This window comes from Mus pahari, chromosome 14 (genome assembly GCF_900095145.1).
Source record: "Mus pahari chromosome 14, PAHARI_EIJ_v1.1, whole genome shotgun sequence".
Lineage (NCBI taxonomy): Eukaryota > Metazoa > Chordata > Mammalia > Rodentia > Muridae > Mus > Mus pahari.
In genome coordinates, this window is record NC_034603.1 from 69,752,110 (window position 1) to 69,769,780 (window position 17,671).

Here is a 17,671-nt window from a genome sequence, read left to right on the forward strand (position 1 = left end):
AAAAAAAAAAAAAAAAAAAAAAAGAGAGAGAGAGAGAGATGTATATGTATGTTTTTTTTGTTGTTGTTCTTTTTTTGGTTTTTTTTGAGACAGGATTTTATATGGTCCAGGCTAGCTTCAAACTGACTGTGTAGCCAAGGATGACCTTGAATTCCTGATCTCCATATTGCCACCTCTCGATATTGGGATAACAAGGAGAGGCTACTAGGCCAGGCTTCAAAAACATGCTATTTATGTTTGTGGTGCTGGGGATGGGACCCAGAGACTAGTGCACATTAGACGAGCACTCTGCCACTGAGCTACAGTCCCAACCCCCACAATAAGTTTTGAATAGAGAAGTAATCACAATTCTTGGTTGGTTGTTTTGGAGACAAATTCTCTCTGTGTACCCTAGAACATGTAATGCTTCAGCATCGACCTTCCGGGTGTTAGGGGTCAGGGGTAGGGGAGAATCACATACTGAGTGTTGGGATTGCAAATACCTGTTACCACACCTAGGGTTTGTTTGTTTTTGTTTTGTATTTTTGTTTTTTTGAGACAGGGTTTCTCTGTGTAGCCCTGGCTGTCCTGGAACTCAGAAATCCACCTGCCTCTGCCTCCTGAGTGCTGGGATTAAAGGCGTGCACCACCACACCTGGTTTACCACACCTAGGTTTTTGTTTTGTGTTGGTTTGGTTTTTGCTTGTTGTTGTTGTTTTAGATTATTTATTTATATATTTATTTATGAAACAGGGTCCGTGTAGCCCTAGTTGATCTCAAACTTACTATATAGTTCAGGATGGCCTATGGCCTCAACCTTGTAATTCTCCTACCTCAGCTGACCAAGGACTGAGATACTGGGATTCCACACTCAGCTTGTTATCTCTCTCTCTCTCTCTCTCTCTCTCTCTCTCTCTCTCTCTTTTCCTTCTAACTAGACAGACCTTGCAATATAGGTCTCTCAATATTACGCTGGTCTTTTCTTTTCTTTTCTTTTTTCTTTCTTTTTTTTTTTTGGCCTCGAACTCAGAAATCCGCCTGCCTCTGCCTCCCGAGTGCTGGGTGGGATTAAAGGTGTGCACCACCACGCTCGGCTCAGGCTGGTCTTGAACTCTTGTACTCAACCTTAGATTTGTGTGTTTGGGTTTTTGAGACAGTATCAGGCCGACCTCAAACCCCAGCCAGTCTTCCTGACTCTTCCTGAGTCTTGAGTTCTGGGATTACAGTGATCTCTCACCACACACAGCTTCAAGTTTGGCTTTAAGACAATTTTACCTGCTGTGTGCAGAATATATTTAATGAAAGAAACAAGATTAAGCAAGAAGATCAATTCCAGATCTTTCCATAAAGTGAGCAATGACAGTGGTTTTAGAAGGAATGGAAATGTCCCTGTGGAGAAAGGAGATGGGTTGAGATAGGTTTGAGAGAGGTTTAGAAAGGGAAATAGCTATGACCCAGCACAAGGGAAGGCCTGGGCCAAGTAGTGGGAGTGGGTGGGTAGGGGAGCAGGGGCAGGGGGGGGGGTATAGGGAACTTTCNGGATAGCATTTGAAATGTAAATAAAGAAAATAATAATAATAAAAAAATAAATAAATAAAAAAGAAAGGGAAATAGCTCCAGGTGAAAGATTAAACATGGAAGTGAGGCAGGGAGAGATGTGGAGACTGCTACATTGATTTCAGGCTAGGTAGTTGAGTGCCTACACATCTGCACAAGAATCGGATCTTTTTTTTTTTTTTTTTTTTTTCGAGACAGGGTTTCTCTGTGTAGCCCTGGCTGACCTGGAACTCACTCTGTGGACCAGACTTGCCTTGAACTCAGAAATCCACCTGCCTCTGCCTCCCGAGTGCTAGGATTAAAGGCGTGTGCCACCACTGCCCGGCACCATAATGCTTTAATCCCTTTCTGAGGAACAGACTCTTGTAATCATATCATTTCGTGGAAATCTCACAGGGCTGATGAGAGAGCTCAGCAGGTAAAGATACCTGCTACCAAGCATAATGTTCTGAGCTCCAAGACCTCATACAGTACAAAAAGAACTGAACCCAACAAGTTATTCTCTGGACACACACACACATGTAATTTTTAAAATGCCCCACCCTTTTACTCCTACTGTCATCATTACAGGTTTCAACTTGAGTTTGGAGGCAACATTTAAGCCACAGCCAAGCAGTGCCTGCAGATGCCACCTTTTATTTGGGGGAGGCAATCTCATTCCATAGCACAGGCTAGTTTTGAACTCATGTGTTCCTCTCTAGTTTTAGTTTCAGCCTCCCGGAGCTGAGATTTGCAGGCATGCGCTACCATGCCTGGTTGGATAGCACCTTTTGAATGGCTTCCTATGGGTAAAAGCTAGAGGTTCAGGAGAGATACACGAATACCCAGGAAGCAGAGTCAGTCACAGAGCTGGACAGAAGCAGGTGTCCCCTGGAGTCAAGACAAGTATGCTAATGACTGGAGAAGGGTCTCCGGAGAATGAATGGGGACTTCTAAGTGTGGAGCAGCATCAGTGGGGAGCGGGTTTGGTTTTTTTTTTTTGCATAGACCTTTCACCCAGATTCCTGTCCAGGAACCTAGTCAAAGCCTGCGCAGGTAAGGCAGGTCTTAATCCAGAGAGCACGCCCTCTGGTTCCAGCAGCTTCTCACCGGAAGTCTGGGTAGAGTTAGGGGAGCCACGGCTATGCCTGACATCTCCTAGGGCTTGCCAGGCCTGGATGGCCCTTCACCCCAGTGGCTCATTACCTGAGTACTGCCCTGTAGGTGAAAAAGTCTCCACTCTGCAGCTCCCCGAGCCAAAGGGCTGAACTGAGAAAGTTCGGGAACGACGACGTGAAGGCAAGCCACCCGTACTGATCTTCAGGAAAATGGCTCCAGAAAGGACAAACTGGCCTCGAGGGCTTTATGTCAAGCCTGTTATTGGGTCACCCCTGCCACCCATTTATTTATTCCAGTGACCAGACGGAAGTCACACCTTTGTTCTTCACTTTATTATACAAAAAAAAAAAAAAAGGGAAAACGAAACCTCCACAGCGGGGCCTTGATCTGCGACAGTCATGTCTAAGCTGCTCCCGTGGTACAAATTCAAGTGTGGTAGTTGTTGAAACCTATAAAAGACTCCTTAAATATTAGAAAGAGAAGGGTCCCAGTGCTAAAAATATACCCTGGGCAACCTCTGGCAGCACCAACACCCCACCCCCACAGCCCTGTCTGTAAGAACTTTCCAATACTTGCAATGGGAGGAACACATGTGTTCAAAGTTGTTTCTAAGTGAAAACACATTTCACCCAAGTGTAACAGTCCAGGGCGTTTAAACAAGGAGATGGAGTTCTCTGCAAGCCCTCTCGGGAACTTAAAACCCTGGTACTAAATTTTAGAATAAGGACAGTGTGTGTGTGTGTGTGGGGGGAGGTAGGGGGGGAATCTTCTCTTTAGGAATCTCCATCATACAGTACAGGCAGCTAGGCTGCAGCCTACTCTCTGTGGAGAGCCTTCTCCCCACCTCTGGCTTTCATTCAAGAGGCAAAACCCCAGAGCATGAACAAAAGCTCTGGGCAACATAGTAAGAGTGAAAATCACCACAGGTAAGGTGACTTGGATGATGTCAAGGTCAAGGGAAGCTGCTGGCAAGGGGTTAGTAGAGGACCAGTTGCAGAAAGCATCTTCTGCATACAGGGGTGGAGGCAGGAGAAGGGGGGGGGCAGACCTGAGAATTCAAAGGAAATGGGGGTGGCCAGAGGACACGGGGCAAGGCAGGAAACACGCAGGTAAAAGATCTCAGGGCACTTCCTGAAGCCCAGGGGACCAGAGAAAAGCTTTAAGGCTCATGCCATGGTTTGCCCTTCCCACTTTCCTGCTGGACTGCACAGACCTGCAGCAGCTCAGGGATACATGGCCTTGGTAGGGGCAAACTAGTATAGGAAGCATCAGGTGCTGTCCCTGCCCTCCACAGTGGATCCAGAGGGCAGGCACAGTGGAAGATGGCAGGGAGGGGCAGCCTTGGTTTGTTCCTGCTAGGGACACCATCTCCCAGGCCTCTACCTACCCTTTTTCCAGATTCAAAGAGGCAAGCTCTAGATAGACACACACACACACACAGTCTCTCTCTCCCCTATCCACAGGCAGTCATGCTGTATCGCTCGCTCTCGCGCGCTCTCTCTCTCTGTCTCTCTCTCTCTCACTCACACACACACACACACACACACACACACACAGCCTCACACATTCTATGCATACCATTTTTTTTAAGTCTCAATCCACCCCATCCCAAGCCCTCCCAGTCCCAGAAAGACAACAGAGACGGCAGCCGAGATCGGTAGGAAACGTCTCGTTGACAGCTCAGAGCTTAAAAAAAAAATATATACACATATATAAAAAACACTCTGCCCCTCCCCCACGAACGGGCCCAGGCAGCTCCTTCCTGCAGGGGCAGGGAAGAGGGACAGGGCCGCTGCCTGCTTTCTTGAAGGCAGCACCCTCTCTCCCTCCAGTTCAATGTGGGGGGATCCAGGTAGCAAGCCCATCTGGGAAGGAAAGGCCCCCGGAACATCCACCTCGCTGCAGGCTGCAGGTGTGGAGGGCCTCACCAAACTCTTTAGGACTCGCTCCCACCCCCAAACTCCCCAGTCCATTGTCCATGCCGGAACTGCAAATGCAGAAGAGGGGAGGGGTGGGCCGGTCCAGCGCTGGCTCAGTCCAATTGTTGCTGTCCCTGGAGAACCCTGGAGCTGAGGCTCCAAGGCTGCAGAGTCCTAGCCTGGACTCTTGCAGCCTCCTACCCCCCACTGATATAAAAAAAAAAAAAAAAAAAAAGAAAAAGGAAAGAAAGAAAGTGGGAGAGTCTGGAGGATATGGGACAGAACATAGGGAGAGACAAAGGTTGTCAGTTGGGGAGATGAGCTCTGCAGCGGCTCTCCTTGGCTGCCTGGCTGCCTGCCTGGGGTGGAGAGGCTGAGCCTCAGTTGGAGTCAGAATCCGAGGAGTCCCCTGAAGATGAAGAGCTGGAGCTACTGCCCTCAGACTCGTTGTCTTCATCCTCATCATCGTCATCTTCATCATCTTCATCGTCATCATCATCATCATTCTGGGGGAGAGAATATAAAGACCCTGACGTCACCGTGTGTGTGTGTGTGTGTGTGTGTGTGTGTGTGTGTGTCCCTCCTTATGGTCTACAACAACCCTCCCTTCCACCATGCCACCTGCCCACCTCATCCCCGTCCTCGCTTTCATCTTCGCTGCTCGACTCAGAAGAGTCCCCGCCGTCCTCAGAAGAGTCACCGTTCTCATCGTCTTCCTCTTCCTCCTCCTCATCGTCATCCTCCTCTTCCTCCTCCTCCTCCTCCTCGGACTCCTGGGAGATGTGGAGACACATCAGCAGCCAGATACACCCACCTTGCCAGACCCCACCCAAAGCCACCCACCCACCTTGCAGGGGTGCCTTACCGACTTGGACTGCAGGGTGGTCCGGCTAGACTTGGGGTTTGGGCCTCGGAGCTTGGTCATGTTCTTACGTTTCTGCCATAAAGGATGGGAAGGGGGCGGAAGTGAGTTGCAGCCCCTGCAGAGTCCCTCCAACCTCCCCCTCCACTGCCTTGTGCTCCTGCTTACATTGGAGATGTATTCTTTGTATGCTGCGCGGTCCTGGGGAGACAGGCTCTGGGGAGAGAGAACTGGGAATCAGATCAACCCCATTCTACAGCTGGCTGAATACGCCGATGTCTACAGGACAGAGCTCCCTTATACTTTATCTTTACACTCAGCTTCCTAGACTTTGGGTCCCCATAGAAAGCTCTTAGGGGCTCAGAACATAGCTCCTGTTCGTCCTAAGCACGTCTTCTCGGAGTTACCCTGAACCACGCCTACCCCCAACCCCAACTGCTATGGTCCAAATGGTAGTTCTGCACTTGGGGCTTCTTTCACTGCAAAGCTCCCCCCGCCCCCCATGACTCACGAGGCTTAACGTCAACCCCACCCGGACCCCCAGCCTTTGAGTCATGGTTGAAATGACGGAGACTGACAAAATTCTTGAACACTGAATTCCTGCCATCTCTCTGGGTCTTTGGTTAGCTTATCTGAGTGACAGGCAATTCTCCCTGGACAGACCTGACCATTCAAGCATAGCAGTTTCGACTGCCAGAGATTGCCAGCCTAGCCAGGCTCTACAAGTCTCCTGGTCCTGGCTGGAGGGAAGAGCACATACATGGCAGTCTATGCGAATTGTCTACTATGTAACCTTGGCAAATGACTTAATACCTCGGCTTGCTTAGCTTTAAAAGTGTCAGTACCCACTGTCCCGCAGGACTTCCGAGTCCCTGTAGGCTCATGTGGCTGCCCCTGCCTCCCTTCCAAGGCGTCTTTGTCCTCTCACCTTGACCCAGAGGTCCAAGTGCACCTTGTACTGCCTCTGCTGTTCCTCCGCCAGCTTCTTATAGTGCTCCTTCTGGCTCTGGGAGATGCGCTGCCAGCGGCTGCCGATCTCCACCATGCGCTCCTTCAGCGGCAGGTGGTTTAGCTCCCCATTTGACAGCAGCTCCTGGGAGAACTTCTGGTAACCGTTCCTGCAGCGTGGGGTGACAGGGAAATTCAGGGTCCTAAGGGAGTCGCCTTCTAGCCCTGTCTACACCAGGATAGGTCCCAGCCTCAGGCTTACATAGGAGGTTTCTTGGGCTCCCCCTGGAACTTCATCTTCTTGGAAGAGTTTGTAGCAGCTGGAGGGGCCCGCATCTCACTTAACTCTCTCTGTGGAGAGAGATGGAGAGGTCATGCTCACACCCACACTCCCCACCCCACTGGTGGGGGAGAAACCGCCTGGGATGGGATTTGGAGTCCCGACACTGCAGGGGTTAAGGCAGGAGGAACTAGAGTTGGGAGTGGTAGCTAGCTAGGATCCAGAGCACGATTCTTCTCAAAACAACTGCTGGACAAGTCACTGCACCAAGAGGGAGGGCCATTTCAAAATGCTTCATGAAATGGAAGTAGTCCACCCCCAACCCCCACCCCCGCAGAATCACCCAAGAGGCTAGGACCTTGACTCCCACCTAGCCTATGCCAGGCTGGAAGTTAAGAGACTGGCTGCCCCCCCTGGCCCATCATGGAGGCAAGTGGCCCAGTCCCTTCCCACCTCATATCGTTTTTGGTCTTCTGCTGCCTTCTTAATCCACATCAGCTTCTCCTTCTTCTCCATGTTGTTCCAAGTCATCTCCATGGCTTTCAAGGCTTTCACCCGGTCATTCTAAGGTACAAACCCGGGGTATCAGTTGTAGGGGGAGTCCTGTTGCCGGAGACCACAAACCAATCCTTCCTCACTCTCCGATACCTTGAAGCGGGCTAGATAGTCTCCAATGACACTCTGCTGCCAGATTTCCTCAGCTCTCTTGGGCGACTCGGGCAGCTTGCCCCTATCTTCACGCTCCCCGCCCGGCTTTCTCTCAGTCTGCGCCTTCAGCGCAGCTTCCCGGGCCTTGTATTTAGCCTATAGAAAAAGCAAGGGTGTTAGCATTCTGGCCACCCCTAGGGGGCGCGCTAAGCCCACCCAGCATCCGTGGCCCGCTCCCTGTGAGGAGGGCGGGGCCGGCAGAAGCCGTGGGCAGCCAGTGACGTCCATCAAGCTCCGCCCCACCCATGGGGCAGCTCTCCAAGGGAACCAACAACGAGGCTGAAGGCTTCCCTTCTTCCGGCTCCCGCCCCAGCAACTGACTCCGGGTACACGTGTGATTCACTTCGGGTGCTGGGGAGCGGCCGTAACCGCGCGCATGCAAGTGGCCCAGGAGACCCTTAGGGAAGATCAGTTGGGGGGGGGGGTCTATCCAAGGCCCGACCTTCTTCTTCTCGGACAAGTCGTTCCACATGCGGGCCAGCAGGCGGGTCAGCTCGCTCTCGGAGAGCTCAGGTCGCTCCTCCTGTAGCTGCCTTCGCTTCTCCTCCGAGAAGATGAACATGGCAGACACAGGCCGCTTGGGCTTCTCGGAGCCACCCTAAGGGAAGCACGGGGAGTAGCAGAGGTCCAATTGCCACTAGCCTCCTCCCGTGAGCGGCTCCACCCCGGCCCCCACCCCCATGGGTGTGGGTCACTCACCTTGCCACCTTCCTGGGAAGGCTTCTTGGAGGCGGGACTGGTGGTCTGCTTCTTATTGATGTTCAGCATCTTCTCCTCCCCCAGCACCCGCTGCTGCTCTTCCTCGGGCAAGCTCTGTGTAGGCAGAAGGGCACGGGGCTGCAGCAGGCAGGCAGGCTCCTCCGACTCCAGAACGCACCCTCTGCCCACCTCAAGTTGGTGCCTACTTACCTCAAGGAACCGCAGCAGCTCCACCTCATAATCTTTCTTTTTCTAGGAAAGTAAGGGGATTCAGTCAGTCGGGGACAGCCTCCATTCTCCTGGGCCAGTCGGCCTCAGCAGGCCCCTAGGGACTGGGTGTAACCTTCTCACCCCCCTAAAGATGGCAGCCAAGAGGCCTGACAAGACAGGGAGGCTAAACCCGACCCAGGTTGAAAGGAGGCGCCTGTCATCAGTGAGCTACTGAGCCCAGGCAAAGCTCATGCGTGAAAGCCCAAGTCAAGACCCGGAGCTCAAGGTGGCCTGGCCCCTGCCCTGCGCACCTGGTCACATTTCTTGTGATACGCATCCTTCTCCTTCTGCGAGAGCAGCTTCCATTGCTGGCTGCATAGCACCATGCGCTCTGTGCTGGGCACATCCTTCATGTTGGCCATGAGCTCGGCACAGTACAGGGAGTAGCTGTTCCTATTGAATCCAGAGGAAGGCACACTCATCAGCAAGCGGGACTGGGTTCAAGTCCTCTACTAACTCAACTCCCCGACGGCCCGCTCGCCCACCCATCCAGGGCGGTGCTCACGGAGGCGGCTTGGTGGGTCGCCCATCGAACTTGTCCTTGAGCTGACGCTCGGCCTTGGTGAGGGTGGACTTGGTGATACCTTCCTCACTGATGTTCAGCTCAGGGTGCTTCTGGATATAGTCCCGCATGATCTCCTGCAGAGGGAGGTAGGGGAGCGGAGGGTGATGGGGGTGTGGGGTTAGCGGGGACACCATAAGGGGGAGAGCCGCTGGGGAGGGGAGGCAGGGAGCAAAGCTGGGGATGGCCGTGTGTCTGTGTGTCTGCTGCGATATGGTGTCCTGCTCTGCCCTAGCCTGAGATCTCTCGGGTGGGACGGGGCTTGTGAGACGGTAGGGGCAGAGGCAAGGGGCCCGAAAGGCCCCTCCCTCAGTAGGAGGTCAGGGAACGACTGCCACGTGCAGAACGCTGTGGCACGAGTCAGAGGGCAAAGGCTCTTGAAGAGCCGGATGGGGAGGAGCGCAGCGGAAGCCTAACCTCGTACTCCTTCCGCTGCTCCAGGGCCTTATGAATCCATTTCAGCCTCTTTTTGTCCGAGAGCTGAGACCACTGCTTCCCCAGGGAGTCCTTCACCTCCTTCGTAGTGGCCTGCAAACCAAAAGCCGTCAGACACACACAGGCAGCCAGGGGCAGGGGAGGGGGGGAGGGGCACAGAGGGCCCCGCCCCCCTCGGGCCACAGGAGGTCACACAAGTGTCCACCGCAGGCCAGGAGGGTAAGGTGGAGAGGCAGGGATCCGCCTTGGTGCGAGGGACAGGCTCACACACACACACATTCGCACGCCAGCTGGCCCAGGCCCTGTCCATGCAATCCCCCCACTGGGGAGGGGCCTCCTCTCCTGCTCCCCTGCACCACACCCGGCCACCAGGCGCGGCTCCCCCCTTGCCACCGCCGTGTACCCTCCACCCCTACCCTTTGGCCAGACACTCACATCCGGCCGCACTTTGAGATACACCTTCTTCTCATGGGTGTACCACAGTTGCTGGGGAGTTTTGGGCTTCTCGGGGATGTCCGACTTCTTGGCATTCTGGATAAGGTCAGGGTGATCCTCCCTAACCAGGGGACGGGAGCCAAGGGTCAGCAGGGGACACCGTTAGGGCAGACCCCAGCTAGCTGCCCAAGCCAAGCCTTTTAGGCCTTCCTGCGGGAGCTTGGTGGAAGTTAGTGGCTGGCAACCTGTCCCTGCCCCTGAACCTGACGCTGCAGTCTACACAAGACGTCCACGTTTCATGGACGGTCACTTCTAGTCTCCAGCCAGTTATTTATCCTACCACACCCAGTGCCCCATAGCCCTCCTCTGCCTTACCTGAATCGGGCCAGGTTTCGCTCGAACTCCTGTTTCTCCCTCTGGAAGTCCTGAATATATTTCATCTGAGGGGAGGAGGGGATGGGGTCACCCAGGACCCAAGGCCTACTTTACCCAGACCATCTAGAAAAAGCCACCCTCCTCTGTGACTGCTTTGCTTCCTGTCTGGTTCCTGTGCCTCTAGTGAGCTGACTTACAGTAAGCTTGGTGACTTAACAGCCAGGTAGTGGGATTTACAGGGAGACCCCCAGTAACCATCTCCACATTAAGACAGAATGCCCCAGAAGCCATGGGACATCACATCACCCAGAGGTGAACAGTGACAGGTTAGGACTACCCGGCACTTTCCAACACCACAGAACTCCCTCGAGTCTCGTGCCTGGTATTCTGGCTGCTGTTGCTCCCTCTTCCCACCATCTCTGTGGCAGCTGATGTTGGTCTATCCCCTCAGGGGTGGCTAACAGCACCAGGGAGGCTAAATTCTGCTTCTGAGGCAGCAGAGGATATTGTTGAAGGGGCATGAGATGAGTTCTTACAAAGTAAACCACCTCCCAATAAACCGTCAACGTCAGCGTCAGCTCTGGGTCTCCGGCACTCCTGTCTTCCGGGTCACTATCCGCTCCTGCCTCATCCCTTCCTCTGCGCTCCTGGAGTCCCAGGCTTTTAGAACCCCCTCCTCCCTCCTTTTATACCTCTTCCCTCTTGCATAACATCCATTTCTCCTTCCTTCCTCTCTCAGTTCTAGGTCAAGATAGCACTGGAAGGGACCAGAGGCTCACAACCGAACCAGACTCCTCCTTGTAAGAGGCATCAGGAGCAAGCAAGGAGGCCGCTCGTTTCCACCAGGCTTCCCAACGGAACCCACTCACAGAGTATGGCCTCCTTGGAGCACCCTCAGGCCTCCTCAGACGGGAACTTAAAAGGCATCCACACCTCAGTCAGGAGCACTGAAGTGACTTACCTCAAGGACCAGACACCAGGCGACAGTAGGACAGGCCCACATCAGCGTGCCCATGCCTAAGCTTTCTCCACTCAAGTTTCTCTGTCCCTCCCTGCTTCTGCTTCTTAGCCTCTCCCTCCCACCCCTCAGGGGTTTGGTGGTGTGTGTAGTCACCATTCCAAGTCCTCACCCAGGGGGTCAACTGCAGCCCAGGCAGTTAATGCTCCTCGGGCTTGGGTATGGGCCACAGACAGCTGGTTTTACCCAACCAAGCCTACCCCATTTTGGATTTAGCAGTAAGAGCATATGAGCGCTCAGCCAGTGTTCTTTGCCCACCAGTGTGCATCCTTTGGACCCCGCTGCCCTGCACTGACACCCTTGACTGGCCTCATCATCCAGCATCTATCTCCTTCTCAGGTTTGGCTCTCTCCCATCCCATTTCTTTTACGTGTTGAACTCCCTTTGGTATTTTGCTTCCTGTCTTCCAGGGCATCCCCCTGAGCTTGTCTTGGGCTTTATCCATCTCTGCCCAGGAGGTTCAGACAACTTTTACCTAAAGGGCTACACCCCTGAGGATCTGGACAGCGGTCATTTCTGTAGGAGGAAGCAGCCTGGGGCAAGGAGAGCCAGTACCCTTGTACATGGGGATAACAAGGTCACTTATGTGATGCAGCGGGGGGAAGAGCACTGGAGGGCGGCAGAGGTTCCAAACTCAAGTGTGTTCCAGCATTAGAGACTCAGATACTCCACACTCCTGTGCCCCATTCCTTGCTCAGGACAACCAATCTCTCCCCTTTCCTGGGTCTCTTGTGTACTCAAGTATCACAGTGGGTAGGAGAATGGCTGCAGGTTCACAGGGAGTGTGGCTCTCTGGCTGTGGGGTACAGCAGCAGTCTGAATGCCTTCAGGGTCCTCCCCTGCAATGGGTCCTGTCGGACCATGTGTGGGCCAGGAGGGGGATAGGTACCACAGTGACCTCCAAAACCACTACACCCTGTTGTGTTGACCCCTCCACACGCCCGACGTGGAGTCCCTTTGTCTCTCTAAGGCCTATCCCCACCCCACTGACCTTCCTACACCAGCTGCTCCCACCTGGAAGTTTAACTACCCTCCCCCGCACCTGAGCCCCCCCCCCCACCTTCTTCTTCTCTGGAAGTTCCTTGTATTTCTTAGACAGGATCTTAGTCAGGTCCAGGTTGCTCATCTCCGGGTGGAGCTTCGCGTACTTGGCCCGCTTCTCCATGAAGAAGCGGAAGTAAGGGGTGAGAGGCTTCTTTGGAAAATCCGGGTGTTTCTGAAACAAAGGAAAGTGGGGTTAGATGCCACCCATCCTTTAAACCCCTCTTCCCTGAGGCAAGTTTCTCCTCCTGGTAACTCACCTTGAGCTTTTTGCCTTTGTAAGGGTTTTTAACATGTTCCTGAGCATCAAGGATCAATTCTGTCAATGTACGGAACTTCCTTACCTGGAGGGAGGAAACGGGGAGAAAGGAATTTGGGAAACATCACTCCATGGTCCAGCATCCCTTTACAGTGTTAGCACTGCCCTCCACCACACTGAGTTCAATGAAGGAAATAAAGCAATGGCACAGATTACAGGCAACTTCTGACCCAGAGGCACTCCCTCATGTCTGCTACAGAGGCCCAAGGAGTTGGGACAACCTGAGAGCAATCACAGACTGATGTCAATGTAGCTTCCAAGCCTGCATCTCATTCAACCCCTAGAGCCATTTGGGCAATAGAAGTCCATAACAGTTAAGTATCCAAGGTCACCTGAAAGACTGGTAGAACTATGAGCACTGACTAGATAACTGCTGCTCTCGCCAGGCCAACTTCCTCCCCTAAGGCATACACTAGAGCTGACAGAAGAACACCAGAACGCCTTCTGTCCAAAGGGACAGGTTTGCTTTCCCGTTTTCTCTGAGATGAAAAGCATATGCATAGCTGGGCGTGGTGGCGCACGCCTTTAATCCCAGCAGAGGCAGAGGCAGGCAGATTTCTGAGTTCAAGGCCAGCCTGATCTACAGAGTGAGTTCCAGGACAGTCAGGGCTACATAGAGAAACCTTGTGTCTGAAGAAAACAAAAACAACAACAACAAAAAACCGGCATATGCAATATGTATTTACACAAGTCAAAAAGTAGGAAGCAGTTACCTCGTTGGAAATCTCCACCCATTTGAGCTTGCACATATCTCCTGAAAAATCCTTAAATGCGACTTTTTCCCAGTCCATATGCGACTCTGTGGTCTTGAACTTGGAGCTGTCGTTAGATGGAAGGTTGTTCTTCATGCATTCCAGCAGAGTCAGCATATCTTCCTGGGACCAGCGGTCTGTGGCATGTAAGAGAAGTCACCACACCTGGCTCATGCCCTCCTCTACATCTGGTCCCCAGCCTCTGAGTTCAGCCCCTCCTCCCCAAAGACCCTGGTTGCTTCTCATCCAAACCAGTGCATCTTTCCTTAGACATGGCTCAGCCCTAAAAAAGAAAAATAACTGTGGTCCTATTAGATCAGGGCAGGGACTCTGGACCAGATAAGATAACCACCATACTTAACTTACACTGGGAGTCCTGTCTTACTTAGCTCAAAGCAATCACTTTTTACATGCTAGGCTGCCATGGGCCCCTATTTACAGTATGAGATGGAGTGGGAAGTCTAGTGATTTAGTGTCTATGGACAAAGGGCTCATCAGAAAGGGGGGGATCAGGGAAGGAATGTATCAAAATGTGCTCGTGCTCTATGTGGGTATCAAACATGCCTGAGGCCTGAGGTTGGGGTTTGAGTCCTAAGGCTCCCCATGAAGATGTCTCTCTAGCACGGCTGGAGACCAACACTAAAGGCAGGCACCCCGCCACCTAACCCCCTCTAGTCACTTTAAGGGAGACCAAAGCAGCATTCCTGGAAACTGAGAAAGATGGAATTCAAACATTAGAACTACACACAGCAGTTCCGAGAAAAGGCAAGCAGGGGGACTGAGTTCTCAGGTCCTCGGACATATTTTCAGCTGCTAACGTGCAGCCTAGAGATAGCTCGGAGCCTCTCCCGGAGGGCAGCTGCTGCTAACTAGGCTGGGCCGGGGAATCCACAGCTAGGATGCAAAAGAGCTCCAGACTTTCATTTGCATCTGGTAACCTGGGCCCGCTTCCCCAGAAAAGGGTCACATGGACCCATAATCCTCTCTCCCCTGATGTCTCAACAAGCACTGGCAGATGCACAGTTTCATAAGACCCTCCATGTCATAAACAATACACTGCTGACAGAGGTGGCTAGGGTCGGGGCATCTACAATTCCTAAGGCTTGGTGCCACAAACCACCAAAAGACCCTTCCCCGCTTTCCACCGGCCTTATCTCCCCTCTCCCTCTAAGGTGCATAATACTTCAGGCTAAGAACCCAAGAAGGCTGGCTTGCAAGCGTCTTCCCTGTGCCCCTCATTCGTGGCAAGAGAACGTAAAGACTCGAGTTCTAAGCCCAAGGCCAAGTAATTTGGATTTGGACAAACCCCCATTTGACAGATGTTTCACTTTCTAAGACTTAAGACTTTGTCTGCCAGTACACAGAACGAAGCCTAGAGGAACCTTTTCAAGGCTGGAGAGCTCGTGTGTGTGAAAAAAGACAAGTTTGAAAAGAGAAGCTGGGGACCCATACCTTGGCCTTTGGGGGCGGCCATTTCCAGGTCTGTGGGACAGTCCGCTTCTCCGTTCATTCTCCAGCTGTCCAGCCACCTCCTCGGTCGCGCTGGCCGGGCCACCCGGGGTCAAAGCCACCTCACCCTTTTCGAAGAGACACCAAACGCACTCAGGAAGGCTGAAAGGAGGGGGACTTTCTATCCCACCCCCTCACACATGGGAGGGGGCATAGGTCCACACTCTCAGCGAGACCCGATCAGGAGGCTCACAGACTTCATCTGGGGTGGGTGCAGGAGTGAGCCCCACTCTTCTCTACCCCAGCCCCCAGAGCCAGGCGGTGCCGCATGCGCCCTCCCCTGCCCACGCGAGAGACTGCTACCAGCTCCCGCGTGCAGCTAGCGCCCGCCCTCCAGCCTCCTTCCCCAACCAGGGCCAAAAAAAAAAAAAAAAAAAAATTCTCCTCCTCCTCCTCCTCCTCCTCCTCGGTGAGCGCCCGCCCCGGGGAGGCCCCAGGCTGGAGGGCGGGGGAGGAAGGGCGGGTAAAGGGCGCGCGCGGGCACGGAAGCGGGCACGCGCCCCAGTCTCCTCCTCCCGCTTTCCCCCGGCCGGTTCCCCCCGCCTCCGCAACCCGGCGGGGACCCGGACGCAGCGCAGCCGCCGCCAGCCCCGGAGCGCAGCGGCCGGACCGCCCCCGGGGACCAGATCTGGATTCCCGCTGCTCCCCCCCTCCCGACTTCCCAGCGCGGTCCCCGCCTGTCCGGGCAGGCGAGCAGTCGAAGAAGCGGCCTAGCTTGTCCCCCGCCCCCGAACCACTCGGGGCCGGAGACGCCGCCACCGCCCAGCCACCCCAACACGCACCGAAGAAACCCGGCGCAGAGGCGCGACCGCGGCGGGAACGGCCGCCTCCTCCCCGAGCCTGCGGCCCAGCCCTGCCGGCGCCCCCGCCCCGGCCTCCGGGGAGCCGAGCCAAGCAGAGGGCGGGAGGACGGCGGCCGCGAGGCGGGGGCGCTTCGCTCACCGGCCCCGCCGCCCCCTCCGGCGGCCGGCGAGAACTGCGCCTGTCGGCCGGAGAAACGCGGGCTCCTCCACCCGGGGCCTCACTTGGGCCTCGCTTCCTGCCCTTCCCACCCCCGGCTCTCGGCGCCCTTTCCCGTTCCCCGATCAGCTCGTCTACAGTTCTCCCGGTATCGCCGCCCGGCGTCTACCGCACCCGCGGCTCGCTCCCTAGCCCCGGCCCCGGCGCACGTCCTCCGCCGCCTCGGTTACCCGGCGCAGCGCGGCCTCTGAGCTCCCCGCTCCGGCGGCTCCCTTCCCGGCTCTGAGCGCGGCGCCCTCCCCCGCTCGGCCGGGCACAGCCGCAACTCCCTCCCGCGGCGGCAGCGGCTCCTCCTCCGGGCGCGGCGGCGGCGCTGGGGCGGCGGCTGCTGCTGCTGCTGTGGCGGCGGCGGCTGTGGCTGCTGCCTGCTGCTCCTCGCGGCGAAAAGCACAAAGCACAGCGCCCTCCGCCTGCAGGCAGCCCGCCCGCCCGCCCGCCGGCCCCGGCCTCAGCTCGCACACCCCCCGCCGCCGCAGCAGCCTCCGCCGCCGGAGCGGGGAGGAGGGAGAAGGGAGGAGGAGGAGCGGGAGGGGGGGCGGGAGAAGCGGGGCAGCGAGCGCGTCCTTCCCCGTAGAGCGCACACCGACCCCCGGGGAGCGAGCGCCAGCCCGCCCGCCTCGCCGGCTCCGCTCCCTCCCACAGCCTGCCCGGGCGGGCTCCGCGGGGGGCAGCTGGGAGGAGGGGCGGGCGCTGGGGGGACCCGGGCGGCCGAGGCGGAGGCAAGGAAGGAGGGGAGGGGGGTGGTGGTAGTGGCGGCGGCGGCTGCTGCTGTTGCTGCCGCCGGGGAAGGGGGGGGCCGGGGCAGGCAGGGAGACACGCAGCCGCCCGGATGGCGGCGGGGCTGCGAGCCGAGGCGGGCGAGCAGGCGGGCGGCGAGAGCGACCTCGCCAGCCCCGCGGGGGAACTAGCAGGCTTGGCCGGCGCGGGAGGGAGGGCCGAGGTGCGGCGCTGGAGAGGGTGCCCAGAGGGGTGGCCGGCGAGCCTCGCGGGTGCCGGCAGCTCTGCCCTGGAGCTCTCTTCCAGGCTCTCCCAGCTTAAGCTCGGTTTCCCGGCCTAGTCCTCATCTGCTCCCCCTCTCCCGCCTCCGGGAGCGGGCTAGCGACCACCCTGGTCCCCGGAGCGTGGCTACCGGCTTGGGACTCAGGCTCCCGGATCGCGGTGCGAGGTTTCGGCGCCTACCTCTCGGTTCCCTTGTCGCCGCACAGCACCCGTGAAACTTAAAAATTTATATTCTTAGTCCCCTAAACAACAAAAACCTCTCCCGTCCCTCCTCACACCCGAGAATCGGCCAGGAGCCGCCGACCCCGGCGGAAGAGTCGCTCTGGGAGCCGGTTCAATCCAGCCCGGCATGGCTCTCCAGGCCTTCCCGGGCGCGTGGAGCCCGGAGATTGGCGCCGCCAGAGAGCAACCCCTTTCCCCCGAAATCCGCGGCACCGAGGCTTACTTACCGAGCGTGTGGGTGCTAGTGAGGGCCGGGGGCGCCAGGCAGCACGGCAGGCGGAAGAGCGGAGCCGCAGCTCCGCAGCTGCCGGCGCCGGGGCAGCGAGTCTCCAGACAAAGCCCGAGATGGCGAAGCGGAGCGACGGCTAATGGCGAGCCCCACGCGCCGCGCTCCGCCCGCCCCGCTCCGCCCGCCCGCCCGCCCGCCTCGCCGCAGCGCAGCGCCGCTCCGAGCGCTCGCCCGTCAGAGCCGCCTTGGCGCCGCCGCCTCCCGGGCCGCCCCGGCCTCGCCTGGCCCCTCCGCCTCCTCCGGGCGGTTCAGCCTCACCCCTTCCCTCCCACCGCTCTGGGGGCTGCACGAAAATTTAAAAAAAGAATAATAAAATTTTTTTGTTTTTGCTTTTTTTTTTTTTTCAAGGCAGATGTTTTTCGACATTTAGCTGTT

At 56.0% G+C, this 17,671-nt stretch overlaps 1 protein-coding gene across 4 annotated transcripts; it reads right to left on the minus strand.

Annotated features, from left to right (window-relative positions):
* Positions 1-4,288: 4,288 nt before the first annotated feature.
* On the minus strand, positions 4,289-17,478 carry Ubtf (upstream binding transcription factor). 4 transcript variants are annotated; one of them, XM_029546031.1, is made up of 21 exons: positions 17,235-17,478; positions 14,710-14,834; positions 13,219-13,394; positions 12,447-12,530; positions 12,206-12,361; positions 10,128-10,192; positions 9,753-9,873; positions 9,300-9,410; positions 8,826-8,959; positions 8,572-8,713; positions 8,261-8,302; positions 8,051-8,164; positions 7,794-7,949; positions 7,292-7,447; positions 7,097-7,207; positions 6,626-6,714; positions 6,344-6,533; positions 5,584-5,631; positions 5,419-5,490; positions 5,183-5,326; positions 4,289-5,059 (listed from the first exon to the last, which is right to left on the minus strand). In XM_029546031.1, exons 2-21 carry the CDS (start codon positions 14,765-14,767, stop codon positions 4,934-4,936), a joined length of 2,295 nt encoding a protein of 764 aa, XP_029401891.1. In that variant the 5' UTR covers positions 14,768-14,834; positions 17,235-17,478; the 3' UTR covers positions 4,289-4,933. The 4 variants fall into 4 exon arrangements, with proteins under 4 accessions (XP_029401891.1, XP_021067587.1, XP_021067589.1 ...); XM_021211928.2 differs by lacking the exon at positions 17,235-17,478 and adding an exon at positions 15,957-16,037; XM_021211930.2 differs by lacking the exon at positions 9,300-9,410 and having other exon boundaries at positions 17,235-17,396.
* Between the last annotated feature and the right edge of the window lie 193 nt (positions 17,479-17,671).